Source organism: Notolepis coatsorum (genome assembly GCF_963971535.1).
Source record: "Notolepis coatsorum genome assembly, chromosome: 16".
NCBI lineage: Eukaryota > Metazoa > Chordata > Actinopteri > Aulopiformes > Paralepididae > Notolepis > Notolepis coatsorum.
The window spans coordinates 26,762,762-26,785,144 of NC_140180.1; the positions used below are offsets into that span (position 1 = coordinate 26,762,762).

Genomic DNA, 22,383 nt, shown 5'->3' on the forward strand with positions numbered 1-22,383 from the left:
CAATCATGGCCGAAAATAAAGATGGATACTCTTTTAAAGAATCTTGACTTTGCAGCTTGGCCAACAAGTGAGCACCTTAATAAAATGGCACACTTTACTTATAGTGCCCGTGCTTTGTTACTGTGGAATGACACTGCTGTATTATGAATGTATTTACGTCATTATCAAGTATCCTTTTATAAACCCCCCTCCTCCGAGTCACTCCTTCATTAAACATTCATGCTGGTCTCTTCTCTTATTGATCCGTCTTCACATATTCTGCCTCCTCTTTCATCAAACCTCTTCTTTCTTCCTTCCTCTCCACCACTCCCTCCATTTATAATGTTCCCTTGACCTCTCTCTCTCTCTCTCTCTCTCTCTCTCTCTCTCTCTCTCTCTCTCTCTCTCTCTCTCACACACAGATGCTTTGTACCAGGTGTCAGAGAAGCTGGAGGGGCCGTTCAACATGGAGCTGGCGGCTGACTCCATCTCAGTCAAAGTGTCGGAGGCCATCATGCACATGCAGGAGAACAGTGTCAGCACCTCCACTAAGGCAAGGAAGGAGGGAGGGATGGATGGAGGGAGGGATGGACAGATGAATGAATGGATGGGGGAAGCAGATTAATGAGTTGTGGGTAAAGGATAAGGATATATGATGAGAATTCAGTGTAAAATAAATCAATCGATGAATAAACTAGAATTTCACTTCAAAGGGCAGTTCACCCAAAATTCTAAAAGAAAATCTTTACCCTTAAAACCAGTGCTATGGATGGAGTGCTATCTATCCATCCAGATAGTTCCGGTGTGATTAGCCTAGTTTTGGATCTGCTGTAGAGATATCTGCCGTCACTAAATACAAATTAATTACCATCAACACAGATGACGCTGAATATGGATTCTAATAAATCGGCTGACTCCCTGGCCATATCACACGCTTCAAATAGGTACTCAAATGTATGAGCTGTGGTTTGTGTTAGCCTGGTTGTCTCGCTAGCTCACTGAACTACAATAATGAGCTTCCTGCCAGACAGCGAACTTGTAACATTATTGAATAAAGGGGATGGCATTTTCTTTTACCACTCGGATCCATAGAATCCATTTCCATTCAGATATCTTGAGATATCCAAAGGACCCCTGTGACAATGGCTATGCCATTTTTTTCACCTCACCAAAATGTTGCCTAAATGTGGAGCATTGTATTGGAATGACGGCAGATATCGCCACGGCGGATATTTCCAAAACTAGGCAAAGTTTTCTTTTTGGGTGAACTGCCCCTTTAACAGACAGTTAACAATAACGAGGCTAAACTAAAACTAAATCAAATTCTGATTGCAAAATGAACACTGTATGAGTCACTATGCCTACTATTCAAAACACTTTAAAGGAACGAGAAAAATAAATGTCACTTTAAGGAAAGAACCGATGTGGTTATTGTATAGTATAGTTTAGATAGAGCAAGTATAGCATAGGGATATAGAGTTAAAACTGTATATTGTATAGTAGTGTACATAGGACCCAGTCCTTAAATCCGTAGCTAACAATCTCAGGAATTTAGCATGTCTATTTTATCATGCCCTTTTTATGTATATTTTATTACCAGTTTTTTTATGTCTATTTTATTATTAGTATTATTGCACAATCGAAGTGGGCATGGCCACCCACATTTCACTGTATGCCCTGGTATGTATGTGACAAATAAAACTCTTGAATCTTATATCGGGGTGACAGTGGCTCGGGAGGTAGAGCAGTCGTCTGGCATTCTGGAGGTTCCCGGTTCGATTCCCGCTCCTCCTGGGCAGCGTGTCGATGTGTCTTTGAGCAAGACACTTAACCCCTAATTTCTCCCGATGAGCAGGTTGGCACCTTGCATGGTTGCTTCCGCCATCTGTCTGTGAATGTGAGTGAATGGGTAAAATGTGAGTAACAAATTGTAAAGCACTTTGTATAAAAGCGCTATATAAAAAAGCAGCCATTTACCATTTGAATCTTGAATCTACTGGGCCTCCAGGAAGCACCTGAATTCTGTCTTGTGTGACTGATTGATTGATTGATTGATTGATTGATTGATTGAAAACAACTGCTAAGAGGATGCAGACCAGAAAAAGACTTTTGTCTTGTTTACATCAGGGTCCTCTATTTTCAATTCATCAAGACATTTATGACATACAAGACATTCAAGTTCAAGTTCAAGTTCCTTTTATTGCCACACGGCCAGGCCGGTGGAATTCAAGCACGGTGCAGGTGGTAGCTGCGACCCAAAAACATAAAACATAAAAAGACACATGGAACAGTACAGTACAGAAAAACACCACCTAGAACAAATACATGACAGAAACAGTACAGTACGAAAAACTATAGATGACAGTTCAATGTAACCTAGACCAGAGGAAACATAAACAGCAGGGGGTGAATTTAGGAGGAGTTGGAGTTAAGCAATTGTATGGCCTTGGGGAAGAAACTGTTGTTGAACCTAACCGTGCGACTGCCCAGTGACCTGAACCTCCTACCAGAGGGGAGGTGTTGGAAGAGGTGATGAGCTGGGTGCAGGGGGTCACTGATGATTTTGTGTGCGCGTGTGATGGTGTGATGTTTGTGTATGGAGTCCAGGGTGGGGAGTTTGCAGTTGATGATTTTGGATGCCCTTATAATGATCCTGTCTAGTCTGTGTAGTGTGTGTTTGGGTGTGTTGCCGTACCATACAGTGATGGAGAGTGAAATAATGTTTTGTATTATGGCTGTGTAAAATTGTATCATTAAGTTCTTCCTAACCTTATACTTCTTGAGTTGTCTCAAGTGAAAAAGCCTTTGATTGGCTGTTTTAAGTAGATGAGTGGTGTGATGATCCCAGTTTAGTTTATTGCTGATGTGTGTTCCTAAGTATTTGAATGTGTCTGTGGCTGAAATGGGTTGATTATTGATGAGCATGGGTGTTTTGGTGGGTGTGATTTTCCTAAAGTCAATGATGAGTTCAACGGTCTTGCTTTAATTGAGTATTGGGTTGTGTTCTCTGCACCACGTTAGTGTCCGCTCCACTTCCAGCCGGTAGTCATCCTCTTTGTTGTTGGAGATCAGCCCTAAGATGGTGGTGTCGTCCGCGTATTTCAGCGTCTTGACTGAGGGGGATGCTGATCGGAGGTTGTTTGTGTAGAGGGAAAAAAGCCACGGGGAAAGAACACACTCCTGTGGTACTCCGATGTTAATAATAATAATAATAATAATAATAATAACTTCGTTTTATATAGCGCCTTTCAGAGGACCCAAGGTCGCTTTACATAGGGGGGGTTTACATGTTGGTGGTCAGAGGGAGGGAGGTGAGGTTGTTGTAGCGGACTACTTGTTTGCGGCCCTTCAGACATACAAGTATACAGTGCTGTGTAAGAAAATCATCAAGAGATCATAAAAAAATATATACATCCGAAGGGGAAGAATCTGTACATTGGAGGTGGGTGGGTGGGGGCTTTGGACATTTACCGGGGCCAGTTTCTAATTGCAGCCACCCGTAGGTGCTCTTTGAGAGCGGTTTTGAAGGAGGGTAGGGATTCACATTCCTTTACGGCTGTGGGTAGGGCGTTCCACATTATTGTGGCATAATTGCGAAACGTGTTTAGTCCCTTGTTTGAGCCGAATCTGGGTTTAACATGATTTGTGGAACTCCCTCTGGTGTTGTGGTCGTGGAATTCACTGACCCTTGGGAAGTATTTCGACATGTACATGGGTATCTTAGTGGTGTAGTGTATCTTGTAGACCAGGCCCATTGTTGTTAATACTATTGTTGTTTTGCCCTAGGTGTTCCAAGGCTGTGGGAACCCCAGGCCAGCCCCGGGCCGGTCCAAGCGCTCCCCCAAAGAGCAGGGGGGCAACAGGAGACCCTTTCGCACTTACACCCCCGAGGAGAAGCCTACCACTGCTGCAGGGACCAACCTGGACCGGCTGGTAAGGGGGGGGGGGCTGGATGGAGGAGAAGCTTAAAGAGAGAGTAACGGAGTGGTGTAAAAAGATACGGATGGGAGGGACTTCTTTCTTTCTGTCTGCTTTTTTTTCTGAAAGAAGAGGGGGCATTCCATTCCCCTTAGTGTCTTCTTATCTCCTTGTTTATTGAGACGGTTGGAATGCTGAGAGGGGGACACAGGAGAGAAGGTTGTGGTGGGATTCTATCCCAGGCCTGCAGTGGTACAGAGATGGCAGTCTTCACCACTGCTACATACATTACACTACACTACAGTATCCTATCTCTGGGCATCGGAAGGGATTATGATCTGATCAGAGAAGAATGGGATGGGGATAGAGGTTTATTGGAGGGAAATGCTTGTAACTGGTGTTTGTTAAACTATGGCTTGGGTCAGAAAAATTTGTGAAAAATTTGCCTAGTTCTGGTGGGTATGAGTCTGTCCAGGGGGAAAGACTAAAATGATCAAAATTGTGTCGACAGTGGCTCAGGAGGTAGAGCAGTCGTCTTGTAATCGAAAAGTTCCCGGTTCAATTCCGGCTCCTCCCAGCAGCGTGTCGAAGACACTTAACCCCCCCAACTGTTGAGCAGGTTGGCACCTTGTATGGTTGAGGTGCTTTGTTTATTTCATATACTATAACTATGTACAGCAGCACTGTGTTTCGCACACATTATTATTACTGTTGCACGCTGTTATTATGAATATGATCTATTATTAATGTATTCAAGCTGTGACTGGACATGACGCGATGGTGCGGATTTGAGCAGGAGTGAGAAAATAAAGAGGAGAAAACGACAGTGTCAAGTTTTCAAGCTGAAACATAATGAAAACTCTGTACATTGTGTCTATTGTAAAACCGAACTAGCTTACCACAATAGCACGGCATCAGTGCGTCAGCGTCTTTGCAGAAAGCATCCAGTAATGTTGCACAGATAGGCCTTTCACACCGGCCGGGCTCCGTAATCTCGAACAGGCCGGCGCGTTCACACGGGGAATAATTGGTTCGGAACATGAAAAATCGGTGCTCAGTGTTTTCTTAGAGGGCCGAACTAAAGCCTCTGTCATGTTCCGAACCAATTATTCCCCGTGTGAACGCGCCGGCCGGTTCGAGATTCCGTTCGGGAACCGGCCCCGGCCGGCAGCGTGTCCGTTAGCCGGTAATTACCGGTATTTGACCGGCAAAATCTGTTGAAGTCCGACATATTTAATCTCTCCGGTCTTAATGTCCGGTGAAAATAAGTCCCTCTAAGCACAATTTGATTATTTGAATTGTATTAAAATAGGCTAAAATTAAATAGCCTATGCGATGAACGAAACAATCATTACATTTGTTTCATCGTTGCTTCACCAAACAGGTATAATAATGTTGTCAGCGGGAGCTTGCTGCTAGATTTGCGACTGCATGCAGCTGCAGAGCCACAGAATCCACCATAACCCACCCATCTGTACCGGCACAGTGCAGTACTCCAATTCAGCCATTGACAATTCAGCTGTTGGGTGGGGGGCGCTGTTGAGCGGTCCCCAGATAGAGCCTGAAAACAGCTGAATCTGCTGGTCTGCAGCGCCATACTCTCGCAAATAAGTCGTTGGGAGGTGGAGAGTCATCACGCAAACCCACGATAATGTTGCCGTCTCTCTCTGCCAAATTTCTCAGTTCTTCGCTTGATATAATTAATACAAATGTCCAATATAACGGAATTCGTTAGCTCATAAAAATGTGATTATAACAGACTGCTGTTTATTAATGTCGGGCGACTGCCCACAGACACCTATTTGATTTAAAGTCGGCAGCAGCACGGAGTCTCGGGACTTATTTTATTTGGAATATAATGACTGTATACGCAAAAGTAGCCTAGTTTTAAGTTAAAATATTATAAATCTACATGCCTTGAGGATGTCATTCTTTATATAGCCTACCTATCAATTGTTTTTAAGCTCAATAAACTCTGACCGGAATTTCTCTCATTTGACCGGTAGATTTAAATCTACCGGACCCTGAGACCGGCAACAATTTTTTCTAACGGAAACCCTGCCGGCCGGTGTGAAAGGCCTAAGAGTGGACTCGACACAATGTAACTGAATATACCTGCTGTATTGGATTCACTTGTTCATATGTGCGTGTTTGTGTGTTTTTACTACAGTATTTTTTTATTTTCTTGAGAAAAACCTAGCTACCTTAGGGACATAATAACCTGGGGAGGAGAGAATCTAAAGCTGATCTTTAGTTTCTCCTACATTATTCTATCTGGTTATGGACTTTACTACATACATGAACTTGGGCTGTCTATAGCCTAGGCCATTAATGACAATAATTATACACTGCTTGTGATATGTCCCAACAACGATGCAGATTTATCTTGTATATAATCCCCAAAAATAAAAATAAAAGTTTACTCACATTCATTCATTTAGTTCAACACGACTAAGGTACCCATGTACAGTACATGTCAAAATATTTCCCAAAGGTCAGTGAATACCACGACCACAACACCAGAGGGAGCTCAACAAAACATGTTAAACCCAGATTCGGCTCAAACAAGGGACTAAACACGTTTCGCAATTATGCCACATCAATGTGGAACGCCCTACCCAAAGCTGTAAAGGAATGTGAATCACTACCCACTTTCAAAACCACTCTCAAAGAGCACCTACGAGAGACTGCAATTCGAAACTGGCCCCTGTAAATGTCCTAACCCAACCCCCTCCAATGTACAGTAAATGTCCTAACCCAATAATACACAAGACCCTCTTCTTGGGACCAAGTATGGTTTCGTCGATAATCCAATGTACAGTTACCCCCCACCCCACCTACCCAACCACCTCCAATGTACAGTTTTTTTTAAGACTATTTTTGTATCACAAACAGTACTGTATTTGTAAATCTGGTATGTCATAACCTGTTCCAGCTGCTGAGGTCAGGCAGACGCCTGCGAACCCCAGCTACTAGGACAGAGCGGCTTAGGCTCAGCTTCTTCCCCCAGGCCATCAGAGTCCTGAACAATGAACATTGAGTACCACTGTAACACTTTAGCATGAGCGGGCACACACTCAGGCCGCACGCACCCTCACTTATTGCCAAAAGAAAGGCCACTTTAAATTAGTATTAGCAACAGTAACAGTGTATTGCACTACTATTACTACTACTGTTAACTGTCAACTGTTACCCGTCATTGCACAAATTTATTGTTACCTGCTACCTGTTATCGCACAATTTTATTGCACAAATTTTTTGTATATATTTTGGATTCTATTATATGTTATATGTTGTACCAATTGCACATCGTTGCGGGCAAGACCACCCGCATTTCATTGCATATCCGTATGTCGTGACAAATAAAACTCTTGACTTGACTTGACTTGGGGTTCCCCACTCCTTCACCAATCCCACGTGAATAAAATTGCCCGCCGCCCCTGAGTCAATGAGAGCCTTAGTTCCCCTAATGTCACCCCCACAGTTGATCGCCACCTCAAAAAATTTACGAGAATCAGTGGTTTTGGCAGGAATGAGCCCACCTGCTGGCGCTTTCTCGAAGCCTGACGGCGCACCTTCTATTCCCGACTGGCGCCGAGCCGATACAGCCTGGACCCGACAGCTGCCGAAGCGATGACCGGTGCGACCGCACCGGAAGCAGCGTCGCTCTTTGATGAAGCGCTGCCTCTCGTCGTCCGAGAGCGACAGCGCTCCAAGCTGCATGGATTCATCACCCAGTGGCCCACTCGTGTAATGCATGGAAGTATCAACACCAGGAGAAGAAGGAAAACATACCTGGGTGTTGTTGACACGCTCCTTCTCCCTCTCCTGGTGCCGATTGTCCATCTTGATGGTGGTGTTGATCAGCACTTCCAGCTGCTCGGGGATCTCACGCGCGGAGAGCGCATCTCGCATCCGCGCTGAGAGTCCCCTGACGAACAGAACCACGCAGACGTTCTCCGCCCAAGCTGTCTCCCGAGCCAAGATCCGAAAATTGATAGCGTAAGCTGCGACCGTGCGGAGGCCCTGCCGGCAGTCGAGAAGACGACCACCAGCCTCGAAGATCGAGAGTACCCGGGAAGTATCAAATACTCTTCTCAACTCCCGGGTAAAGGCGTCCAGACTGTCGCAGATTATCGCCCCCGCCTCTAATTCCGCCGTAGCCCAGGAGAGAGCTTGACCGGTGAGCAGTGTGATAATATACGCTACCTGTGCTGTCTCCGATGGAAATGATCGTGGTTGCAGCCGGAAAACGAGTAGACACTGGGTGATGAATTCCCGACAACCATCCGGTGATCCGTCATAGCGAGCGGGCGCCTGCAGTCGTGGCTCGTAGGACCGTTCCTGGACCCCGAACACCCCCCGACTCTCCTCTGCGTGGATCGTTGCTTCTCCCGTCGCCGACTGAACACCAGCCACTCCTTCTTGGGCTTGTCGGGCTGTGGCTAACGCCGACTGCGCCACCGCTTGGGATGAGCCGACGATCCCGTTGAGTCGGACTAACTCGGCGCCGACCAGCTGTTGATGTTCCTCCATCCGTGTCTGGGCTGCTCCCTGTGCCTGGAGCATCTCCATGATGGCCTCCATGGAATTCTGATGGTCAGGTCTTCTGTCAGAATGGAGGTAGGTGAATTCCAATGGGTGAAGGCAATCACAGAGACGGAGAGTGTTTACTCTTGGAACAGGTTCGACTTTAATAGTAAGAACACAGAGTAAATTCTAAGAGAGACAAGTGCTAAATAGCACAGGTAGGAATAAGGTAAATAGGAGCTTATTGGAGGTCCAGAGTAGAACCGTCCGCGTTATCCCCGAACGCAATTAGTGAAGACCTGACAATGAACAAGCAGAAGACAGGTAGGTTACATAGACACCAAATACCAACATACCACACACACCCCCGTGACAGCCAATCAGGAACCATCCCTAAGTGACAGCACTAATTGACAGGGAATGACAGGTGACAAGCCCAGTGACATATGCCAGGAATGTGGGTGGTCACCGACCACAGTCGGTGTCCAGAACGTAACATGTGTATGTACAGCCCACCCTGTTATAAATATACAAATAACTGCTAAGTCTATTCCCGGTACAAATATAGCTAACTCTATCTTATGTCTACTCCCGTTACAATATATATTGTAGCTATAATTATAAATATACGTTTATCCTGTGCAATACAGTACTCCATACTAAGTCTACCTTGATCTGTACATGGAACATAAGATATTTGGAAAGTGTTTCAGCCACAGAACAAATACAAGCAGCTTACTGTTGTCTAGTGTTAGTCGGTCAGCAGGAGATGATAACAGGGCTCCATTCTTATGTCCGGTGGTGGAGCTACACATTCATGTATGTTTGGATCAATTACCTTTAACATATTCAATCTAGCCAATAAAAAATTCACACATTTGGATATGATCACTTTTCCCTTTGGTGGAATACGTCGGATAACCTTTCTGTTTCAATATGATGCATAATTAAATAGTTCCAAGAGTCAATTATTTGTGTTAAATTAGGGAAAGAATAACTGTATAAGGTGACTGTACATATTTTCATATAAACATTTAATAAGTATAAAGTAATTAATCATAAAATGAGTTACCCATGAAATATAAAGGGCAATGTATAGTGTGTGTGTATACATATATAAAAATAACAACACTTTCACAAGTTCATAGTTCATTCAAAAGATATATTGATTTAAGTATCCAACAGGACTTGACATAAACATTTGTACAGTAATGATGAGAGACAAGTTATGCAACACACCTGCACTCTATTTCAGTTCACTGAAGATATCATATCTTTCCTTATAAAATAACAACATGTTGTAAAGGTCAAAGGTTGTGCAAGATCTTCAAGCTTTGTCCTTGGACCATATCTTGTCCCACATATGAAATAAATAATCCACAATAAATAGGACTGTTAGTTATTTTGTATATTATCTATAGAACACATTTTCAAACAGACACAAAGGCTGGTTATAGCACTCTGAAATTGAAATGATATAACATGTCACTATGTTATTTGCTATAGAAACACTGCTAGGAGTAGTTTAGTATATATTGTATACTGCGCTGAATTAACTCTTCATCAAAACGTTATAGCTAAGTGTTTTATTCACAATGTGAAATCAGATATTGCATAAAAGCAACAGAACACTCAAGGCCGTGCGTTGTAATAAATCTAGTAAATAGAGTCGCGGCTGAGATGATGGAAATACTTTAGATGTGATGTAGATGTGATGTGATGTTATTTATGTTGTTGTTCTATTGCTTAATCACTTCCTGTAGTAACATTTACAGAAACATGTTACATTATGGTTCATTGCAGATTTGGAAAGGCCGTCACCAGGGTTAACATTCGAACCCACCTCTTCAACCTCGCGATCCCAGCATAGAGATCAGGGGCGTTTTTAGGGTTAGAAAACATTGGGGGCTTCAGCCCGGGGGGGTGGAAATACGCACAGAAATACGCAATTTTAGAGTAATTAGAGATGAATACTGAAGAACTCGAATCATTAGAGGTTCTCAAAGTGAGGTCCATGTCCATGAGAGGGATCTGGGCAGTTCCCATAGAAAATTCAAAGTTAACAGGACCAAATCATCAGTTTCTTATTTATTTATTTAACCTTTATTTTGCCAGATAAAACATTGATCTGGTCCAAGAGGCCCCAACAGGAGTACAAATATACATATATATATATATAATATATATACATATACTGTACATACATACACACATATACACCAATAACAAAATAAAAACAGTTAAGAATCATACACATAAGTAAATAAACAAACAAACATTATGCACAGCCTATGTACAAAAGAAATAAACAGTTCATCTCTAGTCTTTACAGTTTTCTTCAATTGCATAAACACTCAAATCAAAAGTATTACACAATTATCAAAACCTTACACTCAAGGAGCAAAACGTAGGCCCAGATTTGCACCCCTATAAGCACAATGTCAGCCTCACACTTTTTGCAAAACAATACACACAGTGATTTGCAAAACACTAAACACACTTCCATTACATTAGACACAGAATGTCAAATTACCACACATATGAGCCAATTGGTTAAACACAGCCATCAGATGCACAAACACACCATTGCTTAATTGTAGATACACCAATCAGGTTTAAGCACTATAAAAATGCAGCAGGTGAGTTCACCTGTCTTCAACCAAAATGGAAAGAGAGTGAAGTACTGTACACAGAGAACGTGAAAATATACAATACATTCACCAAACACTACACAAGACAACCAATGATGCAGACTGATGAAAATATACATTTTCTCCCATTTTCCCAAATCAGTCAACATGTCAACATGGAGAATCACAACAAAAAATGATCTTGCCAGATCCATAGGCAAAGAGATAATGTCTAGTATTTTCTGTACTCTATTTAAATTTTTTCAAAATTGTTTTTGTTTTACTGTCATTTTAACCTGTACTGGATACAGTATTTTATGTTTGTCTGATATTTGCTGAGCTTACAGTGTTATGCACATAGTAGCATGAAAACTGGGACATGTTTTGTTGTGATTCTCCATGTTGAAATGTTGACTGATTTGGTTATATGGAGAGAACATTTATATTTTCATCAGTCTGCATCATTGATTTGGGTATATGGAGAGAAAATGTTTTTTTTAGCAGTCTGCATCATTGATTTGGGTATATGTAGATAAATAAATTATATTTTCATCAGTCTACTCTACAGCATTGGTCTTGTGTAGTGTTTGGTGAATTTATTGTATATTTGCACATTCTCTGCGTACTTCACTTACAGTACTCTAATCACTGAGAAGTAGAATTGCTAAATGTGTTTTAGGTTAAGCACAGCAGTGTGTGTAACTGGTTCAAACAGAATTGAGTACACAACTGTAATCATGGGTTTTATATGTTTTCATTGCATTATCATTTCATAACTTTGCTCATGAAATGAGAATGACTGCAGATGTACTTTGACACTAATGTCCAGCAAGCAATGAAGTCAAGAGTCTTTCACCAGCCTTCAAACAAATCAGTAAATCAAATCAGTGAAAGATGAGAGAGAGCAAGAGAGGAGAAAGAGGGAGTGTGAGAGAAAGAGAAAGCAAGAGAGGAGAGAATGAGAGTAATGAGAGAGAGAGAGAAAGTGTGTGCGTGTGTGTGCGTGTGTGTCTGTCTGTCTGTCTGTCACAACATTGAAGAAATGTGTGAGAGAGAGAGAGAGAGAGAGAGAGAGAGAGAGAGAGAGAGAGAGAGAGAGAGAGAGAGAGAGAGAGAGAATATTATTGAGTATGTCTACCATTTTCTCTCTCTCTTTGTGCTTATGAGTTTTAGTGGGTTATAATTGACACTAATTAGAAGTAGTTAATGATGATAGAAAGTCCTGAACTAAGTAAAAAAAACATCTTCTATCTATGAATCACAGTCAAATAGACACTGTCTCTTTAAAGCGACTCCTCCTCTGAACAACTGTAACCAGGAAGCACCTCCCACCCAGAGCCACTCCCACCCACACGATCACTCTTCCTGAGAAAACAAAACTTAGAGTGTCGTTGTCTTTGTAGAATAAAATGGCGCAGCAAGGAGTTGATCTGGACCGGGACCAGTTCTGCTGTTCTATCTGTCTGGATGTACTGAAGGATCCGGTAACTATTCCCTGTGGACACAGCTACTGTTTGGGCTGTATTACAGACTGCTGGGATCACGGTGATCAGAAGGGGATCTACACATGTCCCCAGTGCAGGGAGACCTTTACTCCGAGGCCTATTCTGAAGAAAAGCAACATGCTGGCTGAAGTGATAGAACAACTAATGAAGACAGGACTCCAAGCTGCTCCTCCTGATCACTGTTGTTATGCTGGACCTGGAGACGTGGCCTGTGATTTCTGCACTGGGAGAAAGCAGAAAGCCCTCAAGTCCTGCCTGGTATGTCTGGCTTCTTACTGTGAAACTCACCTCCAGCCTCACTATCAATCTGATACCTTTAAGAAACACAAGCTGGTCAAAGCCTCCACACGGCTTCAGGAGAACACCTGCTCTCGTCATGACAGGATTCTGGATGTTTTCTGTCGTACTGATCAGCAGTGCATCTGTTATTTGTGTTCCATGGATGAACATAAAGGCCACGATACAGTCTCAGCTGCAGCAGAAAGGACGGAGAGACAGACAGAGCTTGGCATGAGTCAGCAGAAAGTCCACCAGAGAGTCCAGGGGAGAGAGAAGCAACTCAAAGAGGCCCAACAGGCTGTTGATACTCTCAATCGCTCTGCTGATAAAGCAGTGGAGGACGGTGAGAGAATCTTTACCGAGCTGATACGCTCCTTGGAGACGAGGCGCTCTGAGCTGAAGAAGGTCATCAGAGCCCGACAGAGGACCACAGTGACTCAGGCTGAAGAACTGCAGAAGAGACTGGAGCAGGAGATAGCGGACCTGAGGAGGAGAGCCACTGAGCTGGAGCAGCTCTCACACACAGAGGACCACATCCACTTTCTACAGAGTTACCCCCCCCTCTCCGGTCCCAGTGAGTCTACAGACTCACCCAGCATCAGTGTCCTTCCTCTCCTGTACTTTGCAGATGTGACTGATGTCGTGTCTGAGCTGAGAAACAAACTAGAGGACGTTCTGAAAGAGCAGTGGCCCAGAATCTCAACAGTGAATACTGTTAATATTTTACTGCCACCAGAGCCCAAGACCAGAGCTGACTTCTTACAATATTCCTCTCAGATCACACTGGACCCAAACACTACAAACAGACTTCTGTCTTTGTCTGAGGGGAACAGAAAAGCAACACTGATGCAGCAAGAGCAGTCATATCCTGATCACCCAGAACGATTTATTGGATGGCCTCAGGTTCTGGGTAGAGAAGGTCTGACTGGACGCTGTTACTGGGAGGTGGAGTGGAGTGGAGGGGTTTGTGTAGCAGCCTCCTACAAAGATATTAGTAGAACAGGCACTGAGGAGGACTGTGGATTTGGATACAATTCTAAATCCTGGGCTTTAGATTGCAGACCAAGTGATTACCTCTTCTGGCACAATAACAAGAGGATCACAATACCGGGCCCCCGGTCCTCCAGAATAGGAGTGTACCTGGATCACAGGGCAGGTACTCTGTCCTTCTACAGCGTCTCTGACACAATGACCCTCCTGCACAGGGTCAACACCATATTCACTCAGCCTCTCTATCCTGGACTTTGGCTTTATTTATGCCTGGCTGGTGGGGAGGCTGAGTTCTGTGAGCTGAAGTAGAGATCAGTGACATTCACAGCTCCTCTACCCAGGGTTTGGGGTTTAAATTGATCTTTAAGATGCTGAGTTGTGAAAGATGAGGTAATTAGGAGTTACATTCACTCAGTCACTCTATCATTGTTCTGAGGGACACACACATATACACACACACACACACACACACACACACACACAGAGTACACTATGTTTTTCTTTGTTTCTAGTTTCTTGCCTACCGGGGTAAAGTTTGTTTGATTAGATCTTTGCATATTCACATATTTGATTCCTATCTTCAATACTTCTGTCCCTTTGCATGCAGGGGAGTCAAAATCTTTATTTTCATACTCCGGGTAGGCTGGACAACAATATGCAACCATTGTGTATTAGTATTTTATCACCTTTGGTCATTTTGGTCATTACTGTGGGATTTGGGTCTGTCTCTCCTCTCTCTGTTCCAGGGGGGGTTGGTAACAATGTGGGGGCCGGACCTTCATGGAGGAGGTGGATTCAGCCTATAACCTTCTCCCTCACCTCTTATCTCTGGGCAGCCGGGACACTTCATACGGGACACTCTTCTATCTTCAAGGCCTTCGGTTGAACACACAGCCAGGATGTGTGGGGCATGGGTCAGTCGTAAATGCAACTATCTTGTTTTAGAACAGACCCATCTGCGTTATCAAAAGAGCTCAAGGAGAGAGAGAGAGAGAGAGAGAGAGTTGTTCTTCTGGTGTCAGACTCTGAGGGAGACATACCTAGATAGGAGCTGGTTTAGGAAGAATGACCATTCATTGAATATTGTGCATTTTGTCTTTTGTTCTTGTATTCTTACTAAATAAACGTGGACATCTAAACCCAGAAGGACCCGTGTGGATATTTGCTTGAAACTTGCCGTTTCACCGACTGAACCTCAATATAGAACTTTGAACAAAACGCAAAGGAATTGACCTGAACTCACTATTTCCATGATGTGCTACACGAGAAATTCAGTCTAAATCTAACATTACCAGTGAAATTCAATATTGTTCAAATGAAACGAGTTGGAGTTCATAGAAACATAAGTATACTCTACAGTATCAATAATACAAATATGTGTGTATGTCAGAATGGAGGTAGGTGAATTCCAATGGGTGAAGGCAATCACAGAGACGGAGAGTGTTTACTCTTGAACAGGTTCGACTTTAATAGTAAGAACACAGAGTAAATTCTAAGAGAGACAAGTGCTAAATAGCACAGGTAGGAATAAGGTAAATAGGAGCTTATTGGAGGTCCAGAGTAGAACCGTCCGCGTTATCCCCGAACGCAATTAGTGAAGACCTGACAATGAACAAGCAGAAGACAGGTAGGTTACATAGACACCAAATACCAACATACCACACACACCCCCGTGACAGCCAATCAGGAACCACCCCTAAGTGACAGCACTAATTGACAGGGAATGACAGGTGACAAGCCCAGTGACATATGCCAGGAATGTGGGTGGTCACCGACCACAGTCGGTGTCCAGAACGTAACCGTACCCTCCCCCGACGAACGGCACCAGACGTTCACCTAGGAGCCTCGGGATTCAGCCGCCGGAAATCAACGATCAGGCTGGGATCTAAAATATCCCTTTGAGGCACCCAAGAACGCTCTTCTATCCCGTACCCCTCCCAATCCACCAAGAACTGAAACCCCCTACCCCTCCGCCTACAACCCAGTATCCTCCGCACCGTGTAAATGGGTTGACCGCCAATAAACCGGGGCGGAGGAACCACAGGCAGTGGCGGGGCCAAGGGCGATGAGAGGAATGGCTTCAACAGGGACACATGAAACGTCGGATGAACCCTCATAGAGCTCGGAAGTCGTAGCTTGTAAGCCACTGGATTAACCCGATGAATCACTTTAAATGGTCCTATAAAGCGAGGAGCCAGCTTCCTGGATTCCACCCGGAGAGGGAGATCCCGGGTGGAAAGCCAAACCCGCTGCCCTGGACGGTAAACTGGAGCCGGACGACGCTTACGGTTAGCCTGCCGTTGGGTACTAACCGAAACCTTCTGTAGCGCCTTCCGAACCTGTTTCCACGTCCTGCGACAGCGAGCCACATGTGCCTGGGCCGAGGGCACCTCCGCCTCCTGCTCCTGCTCGGGAAACAGAGGAGGTTGAAAACCATACTGGCACTGAAAGGGAGACATACCGGTAGAAGAGGAGAGAAGGGTATTATGCGCGTACTCAGCCCAAGCCAACCTCCTACTCCACGTTGCCGGACTACCGGCAACGTAACATCTCAAGACCCCCTCCAAATCCTGGTTGACCCGCTCCGTCTGCCCGTTCGACTGCGGATGGAACCCAGACGACAGACTGACAGAGGCGCAGAGGCCGGCGGCAAACGCCTTCCAGAACCTGGAGGCGAACTGAGGACCCCGGTCCGACACGATATCCACTGGCAGCCCGTGGACCCGAAAGACATGCTGTATAACTAAATCAGCAGTCTCCCGGGCCGATGGAAGCTTGGGGAGAGGGACAAAGTGAGCCGCCTTAGAGAACCGATCCACCACCACCAAAATGGTGGTGAACCCGTCCGAAAGGGGAAGACCAGAAATAAAGTCCAGAGATATGTGTGACCAGGGTCGTTTAGGAATAGGAAGTGGTCGGAGGAGACCCGCCGGTGCCCGTCGAGAGGTCTTACTACGTGCGCACACCGGACAGGCCGCCACAAAGGAACGTGTATCCCCCTCCACTGTCGGCCACCAGAACCTCCTACGGATAAATTCCAGGGTCCTGGTTGCCCCTGGGTGGCTGGTGAGGGATGACGCATGTGCCCACTGTAGCAAGCGTGAGCGCGCCACCTTGGGAACATACGACCGTCCCGGAGGACCCCCACCTGGATCGGGCTCCCGCGTTAGCGCCGACCTTACCACCCTCTCTATGCCCCAAGACACGGGTGCCAAAATCAAGGCCGGTGGAATAATGGGATGGGGCTGCTCCTCCCGACCAGGAAGATCAAACTGGCGCGACAAAGCGTCAGGTTTGATATTCTTGGAGCCGGGTCTATAGGAGATGGTATATCGAAATCGTGTGAAGAACAACGTCCACCTGGCCTGGCGAGCGTTAAGGCGTTTAGCCCCTTGGATGTAAGCCAAGTTCTTATGATCAGTCCAAATAATGAAAGGATGTGCCGCCCCCTCTAACCAATGTCTCCACTCCTCCAGTGCCAATTTGATCGCCAATAACTCCCGATTACCCACGTCGTAATTACGCTCGGCTGGTGACAGACGGCGAGAAAAAAAAGCACACGGGTGCACTTTCCCATCCTTTAAGCATCTCTGAGAGAGCACCCCCCCCACCGCGACGTCAGAGGCATCCACCTCCACAATGAACGGAACCTCTGCGTCATGGCGGATCAATACAGGAGCGGATGTAAAACGACGTTTAAGATCGCAGAAGGCCGACTCAGCCCTAGGCGACCATTCAAAGCCAGGGAGAGAGGCCTTAGTGAGAGCTGTTAAAGGATTGGCTAAGGCGCTAAAGTTGCGAATAAAGCGCCTGTAAAAATTTGCAAAGCCCAAAAACCGTTGTAACCCCTTGAGCGATGAAGGTCGTGGCCAGTCCAAAACTGCACTCACCTTGGCTGGATCCATGCGCAGATCGCCCTTCGTCAACACAAAGCCCAGGAAGGACACGGTGTCCGTGTGAAACACACACTTCTCAGCCTTAACGAATAGTTGATGCTTGAGGAGACGGTCTAGCACCTCCCGAACGTGCATTTGGTGTTGCACCATATCGCGAGAAAAAATCAGGATATCATCTAAGTAGACAAACACCGACACCCCAATCAAGTCTCGCAGCACGTCGTTAACCAGGGCTTGGAAGACTGCCGGAGCATTAGCCAAACCAAAGGGCATGACCAAATACTCATAGTGCCCATTGGGTGTGTTAAATGCAGTCTTCCACTCGTCTCCCTCTCTAATCCTGACCAGATTGTATGCATTACGTAAGTCAAGTTTAGAAAAGACCTGTGCCCCCTGTAAGCACTCAAAGGCCGTGTCCATGAGAGGTAAAGGATATCGGTTCTTGATGGAAACGTCATTCAATCCCCTATAATCAATGCATGGGCGCTGATCCCCATCTTTTTTATCAACAAAGAAGAAGCCAGCGCCGGCAGGGGAAGTGGACGGGCGTATGTGCCCCGCAAGCAATGCCTCCTCTATGTAGGTGTTCATGGCCAAGGTTTCGGGGCGTGAGAGAGAGAACATTCGCCCGCGAGGCGGGGAGGTACCGGGTAGAAGATTAATGGGACAGTCGTATGATCTATGAGGCGGAAGTGCTTTAGCACGCGTCTTGCTAAAAACGTCCGCCAGGTCCCAATAGATCTCAGGCACCCCTATCAAATCGGGATTAGAGGGTAGATCAGAATCTGCCACGCTCCCCACTATCCTGGAGAAAGAGGGAGGAGACAAAAGAGAAGAGGGGGGGGGAGACAAGGGTTTGGGCAAACTCCCGCTGACGATCGACTTGACGTCGGCCGCCGTTGAGAGTTCGCCCGTGCTCCAATTAATGATATGAACACATGACGACAACCAGGGATGACCCAACACCATGACAGAATAGGGGGAAAAGATGACAAAAAATGTAACCCATTCCCACTCCCCACCCGCCACCCGGATGTGTAAAGGAACCGTGCGCTGGGTGACGCTCCCACTGCCCAGAGGCCGACCATCCAGGGCATAAACTGGTAAGGGAACCCCTAAATCCTCCACTGTTCCAGCTGTTGCACCTGGAAGCTTCTATCCCCAGGCCATCAGGCTGCTAAACGAACAATGAATGAACACTACACAACAACAACCACCATAGATCCTCCCCTACACAACAACCACCAAACGCACATAGCACACACATCCACACGCACACACTCACTTTAAACAAACACACTGTAGCACCCACTCCACACACTTTATAGCACACACCCACTTTAAACAAACACACTGTAGCACCCACTCCCCACACTTTATATTTATTGATGAAGGATTGCACTACAACTCGTACACCTTACTGTAAATTGTACCTAAATTGTACCTCATCCCATCTCTGCTTTGCACTATATAGTACGGTACATTAGTACACTGCATAGTATTGTATATTATATGGTAACTCAGAACATTGTACATATGTCTATACCGAACACTGTGACCTCATTTTCTTCTTCTAAAATGTTATTTGATACTATCTTGTCTAGCACAGTCTCTGGAGCGTAACAGTAAGAAGCATTTTGTATGAAAGTATTCTGTACTTCTGTATGACAACTATTAAAGAAACTTGAAACTTATAAATGTATAGATGTAGCAGTACTGTCTATCTATGTCATGTATGTCATATATGTTATGATGGATTGAAAATGGGGGAGCCTAATGTAAACGAGATGAAAGTCTTTCTCTGGTCTGCATCCCCTTAACAATAGTGTGTATTGAGCTGTACTGTATTGTACCCATTCTGCAATCTGTTAATAGCATTTTCAATCAATCAATCAACAGTTATTGAGAGTAAATGAGTTTGAATATGGCCACCAGTGATGTCATCGGGGACATTGGATCCTTATGTTGTTAATAACAGCTCAGTGAAATTATGCAGATGAAAAAATAGCAATACCATGTCTTTTAGGGATTGCTACCTTTTTATAATTGAATTGAGCTGTAACACAACACAATGATTAATTGTCCCAGATGACATCACTCAACTAATTTACTCTCAATAACTGTCAAACTAAATGAATGTGTGCTAAACTGTTTAGTTTTTGGATGTGTGTTATTTATGTGCAAAATAAATCAGTATTGTACATGATCATGCTTTTTCATAGCTTGTAAATCGCCTATTGGTATCCTGATGTTAGTTTGGTTGAGGAACGGGGTGTTTTTGTAATGTGGCTCCTGAGTTGGCCAAGTCTGAATACCACTGGTCTAGACTCTAGAGTCTAGAGTATCTAAACTCAATGGCTGCATTAGAGAACAGCAGCAATGGTTATTTTTTTCTTATCAATTTTTTCTCCCCATTTTCTATTTTTCTCCCATCCCAATTTCGTATTATCCAATTCTTCCCTCCCTTGTCTTGAACGTTGCTAGACTCCGGTACACGAGGAGGCAGCCTGTTGCATCTTTTCACCGCAGCAGCTCGAACTCTCAGTGGCGAGGAGTAACGCGTGGGAGGCTCACGGTGCCCCCGCTACTTCCTGCTTCCACCGCACCGGCGTCACCAAACCGACCTGTAGGAGTCGCTGTCCACAACATCCAATCCCCACCCACCGGCTTTCCCACCCTCTAACACTTGCCAATTGTGCTAGTATGAACGACCGGCCAGCCGGTAGCAACGCCGAGAGCTGGGCTCGAACCCAGCGTCTCCTGCGTTAGTGGCGAGCGCCTTGCCCACTGCGCCATCAGCCGCTCAGCAGCAATGGTTATTATGTGTGGAGTGGAGTGGTGCTCTCTTTCAGTGAAATTCTACATGGAAATAACCAACCAGGCGGCTGAGTGACGCAGTGGGCAAGGCACTCACCACTAACGCAGGAGATGCTGGTATCGAGCCCAGCTCTCGGCGTTGCTACCGGCTTGGCCAGTCGTCATACTAACACAATTGGCAGTGTTAGAGGGTGGGGAAGCCGGTGGGTGGGGATTGGACGTTGTGGACAGCGACTCCTACAGGTCGGTTGGTGCGCCTGTACAGCAGAATCAGGAAGTATCGGGGGCAGCGCGAGCCTCCCACGCGTTACTCCTTGCCACTGAGAGATTGCGCTGTTCAGGTGAAAAGATGCGACAGCTGCCTCCTCGTGTACCGGAGGAGACACGTGATGCAAGGCTTGGTCCTCACTGCAGCCGACCAGTGGGAGGCATAGTCTAGCAACGTTCGAGACAGGGGAGGGGAGAATTTAAGGGAGAATTGGCTAGGCGAAATTGGGATGGGAGAAAAATAGAAAATAAGGAGAAAAAGTGGATAAAAAAAAAGAAATAACCAACCAAAGATTTGTTTTGCTTTAATCCCTGCGTGTGTATGTATTTATTTACATGCAGTATATATATAATATATATGTATATACTGTATATTTTTAAGTAAATCCTTCCAGCAATATTAGTACACCATTAACACTACAGTATAGTATAATACCATACTATTAGCTACACACACTATAATATACTATTAGTAGTATAATAAAATAGACCATTTTGAATGAAATGGCTCCATTACAATAGTACAACATGAAGACATGAAAAATACATCACATTTACATTGTAATTCATTCACAAGAAGATCATGATATGATACTTTGGTCATATCGCCGAGCCCTGATTTGTGTCCCTATACCTGGAAAAAATAACCCCTGCTTACTGAGCATCCTCCCTCTCTTTCGGGTACAATATAAAATGTCCTTTTTAATTTTCAAATTAATTATGCAGTTGGAAGGACGTGGACATTGTGTGCCCAGAGACTTCTCTGGAGCCACAAAGCCCTCATGACACACTCTCCTATCTCCCCTCCTCTGTCTCCCTCTCAGCCTTCCAACTGTCTCAATAAAGTATGCTCACGTATACTAGGAGGAATGCACTGCCCACTCTCATTTTACATATCTGTATATATATAATGTAAGTTCTTAGCGCTTCGCCTCCAGATTATGCTCCCCCAGCCACACGAAGCAGGAATACTTTTCATGGTCCATGAGTCATCAGCCAGTTTCCTTCCGCCCCCATCCAGGTTGCTGAGCTGAAGGAGCGACTGCGGCCCATGCGGGGCTTTTGGGTGTCTCTCCCACACACCATCTGCAATGACGAGAACATGGCTGCCGACGTTACCAATGAAGAGCGCTGCTGGAACGGCCAGGCCCGGGGGAGGTGTGTGAGATCAGGAGAAGGAAGGAAGAGAGGATGGAGGGGACGAGGGAAGGAAGAGAGGATGGAGGGGACGAGGGAAGGAAGAGAGGATGGAGGGGACAAGGGAAGGAAGAGAGGATGGAGGGAGAGAGGATGGAGGGGACGAGGGAGAGAGGATGGAGGGAGAGATGGGGAAGTGGTTGGCTGGAGCTGATGGGACACTTGGATTTATTTAATCACCTCAGAGGATAGTGATGCTTTTCTTTCTTTTTGAGTGGGGAGAGAGTACAAGGCCTGTTAGTTATGCAACTAATTCATATTAGTTATCATGCATACTATTACAGAGAAATTGTAAAGTGTGTGCATCTGCATCTGTAAAACCACCTGGATTCAATGCCAGTCGGGCCACAGGTCTTCGCCTCCTGCGCCACTCAT

General features: G+C 45.2%; 2 protein-coding genes across 2 annotated transcripts in view; both read left to right on the forward strand.

Annotated features, from left to right (window-relative positions):
- The window catches only part of gpc2 (glypican 2), a gene marked incomplete at both ends in the record, with an annotated part of 33,173 nt that overhangs the window by 9,992 nt on the left and 798 nt on the right, over positions 1-22,383 (forward strand). Inside the window, 3 exons of the mRNA XM_084331641.1 lie at positions 402-532; positions 3,766-3,912; positions 21,833-21,969. Of these exons, the coding sequence (XP_084187767.1) occupies positions 402-532; positions 3,766-3,912; positions 21,833-21,969 (415 nt within the window). The remainder of the gene's footprint in view (positions 1-401; positions 533-3,765; positions 3,913-21,832; positions 21,970-22,383) is intronic.
- LOC311242644 (tripartite motif-containing protein 16-like) lies at positions 12,467-14,876 on the forward strand (the record flags this gene model as incomplete). Its single annotated transcript, XM_084331642.1, has 1 exon — positions 12,467-14,876. The coding sequence occupies one exon, from the start codon at positions 12,467-12,469 to the stop codon at positions 14,138-14,140; it is 1,674 nt and encodes a 557-aa protein (XP_084187768.1). The 3' UTR covers positions 14,141-14,876.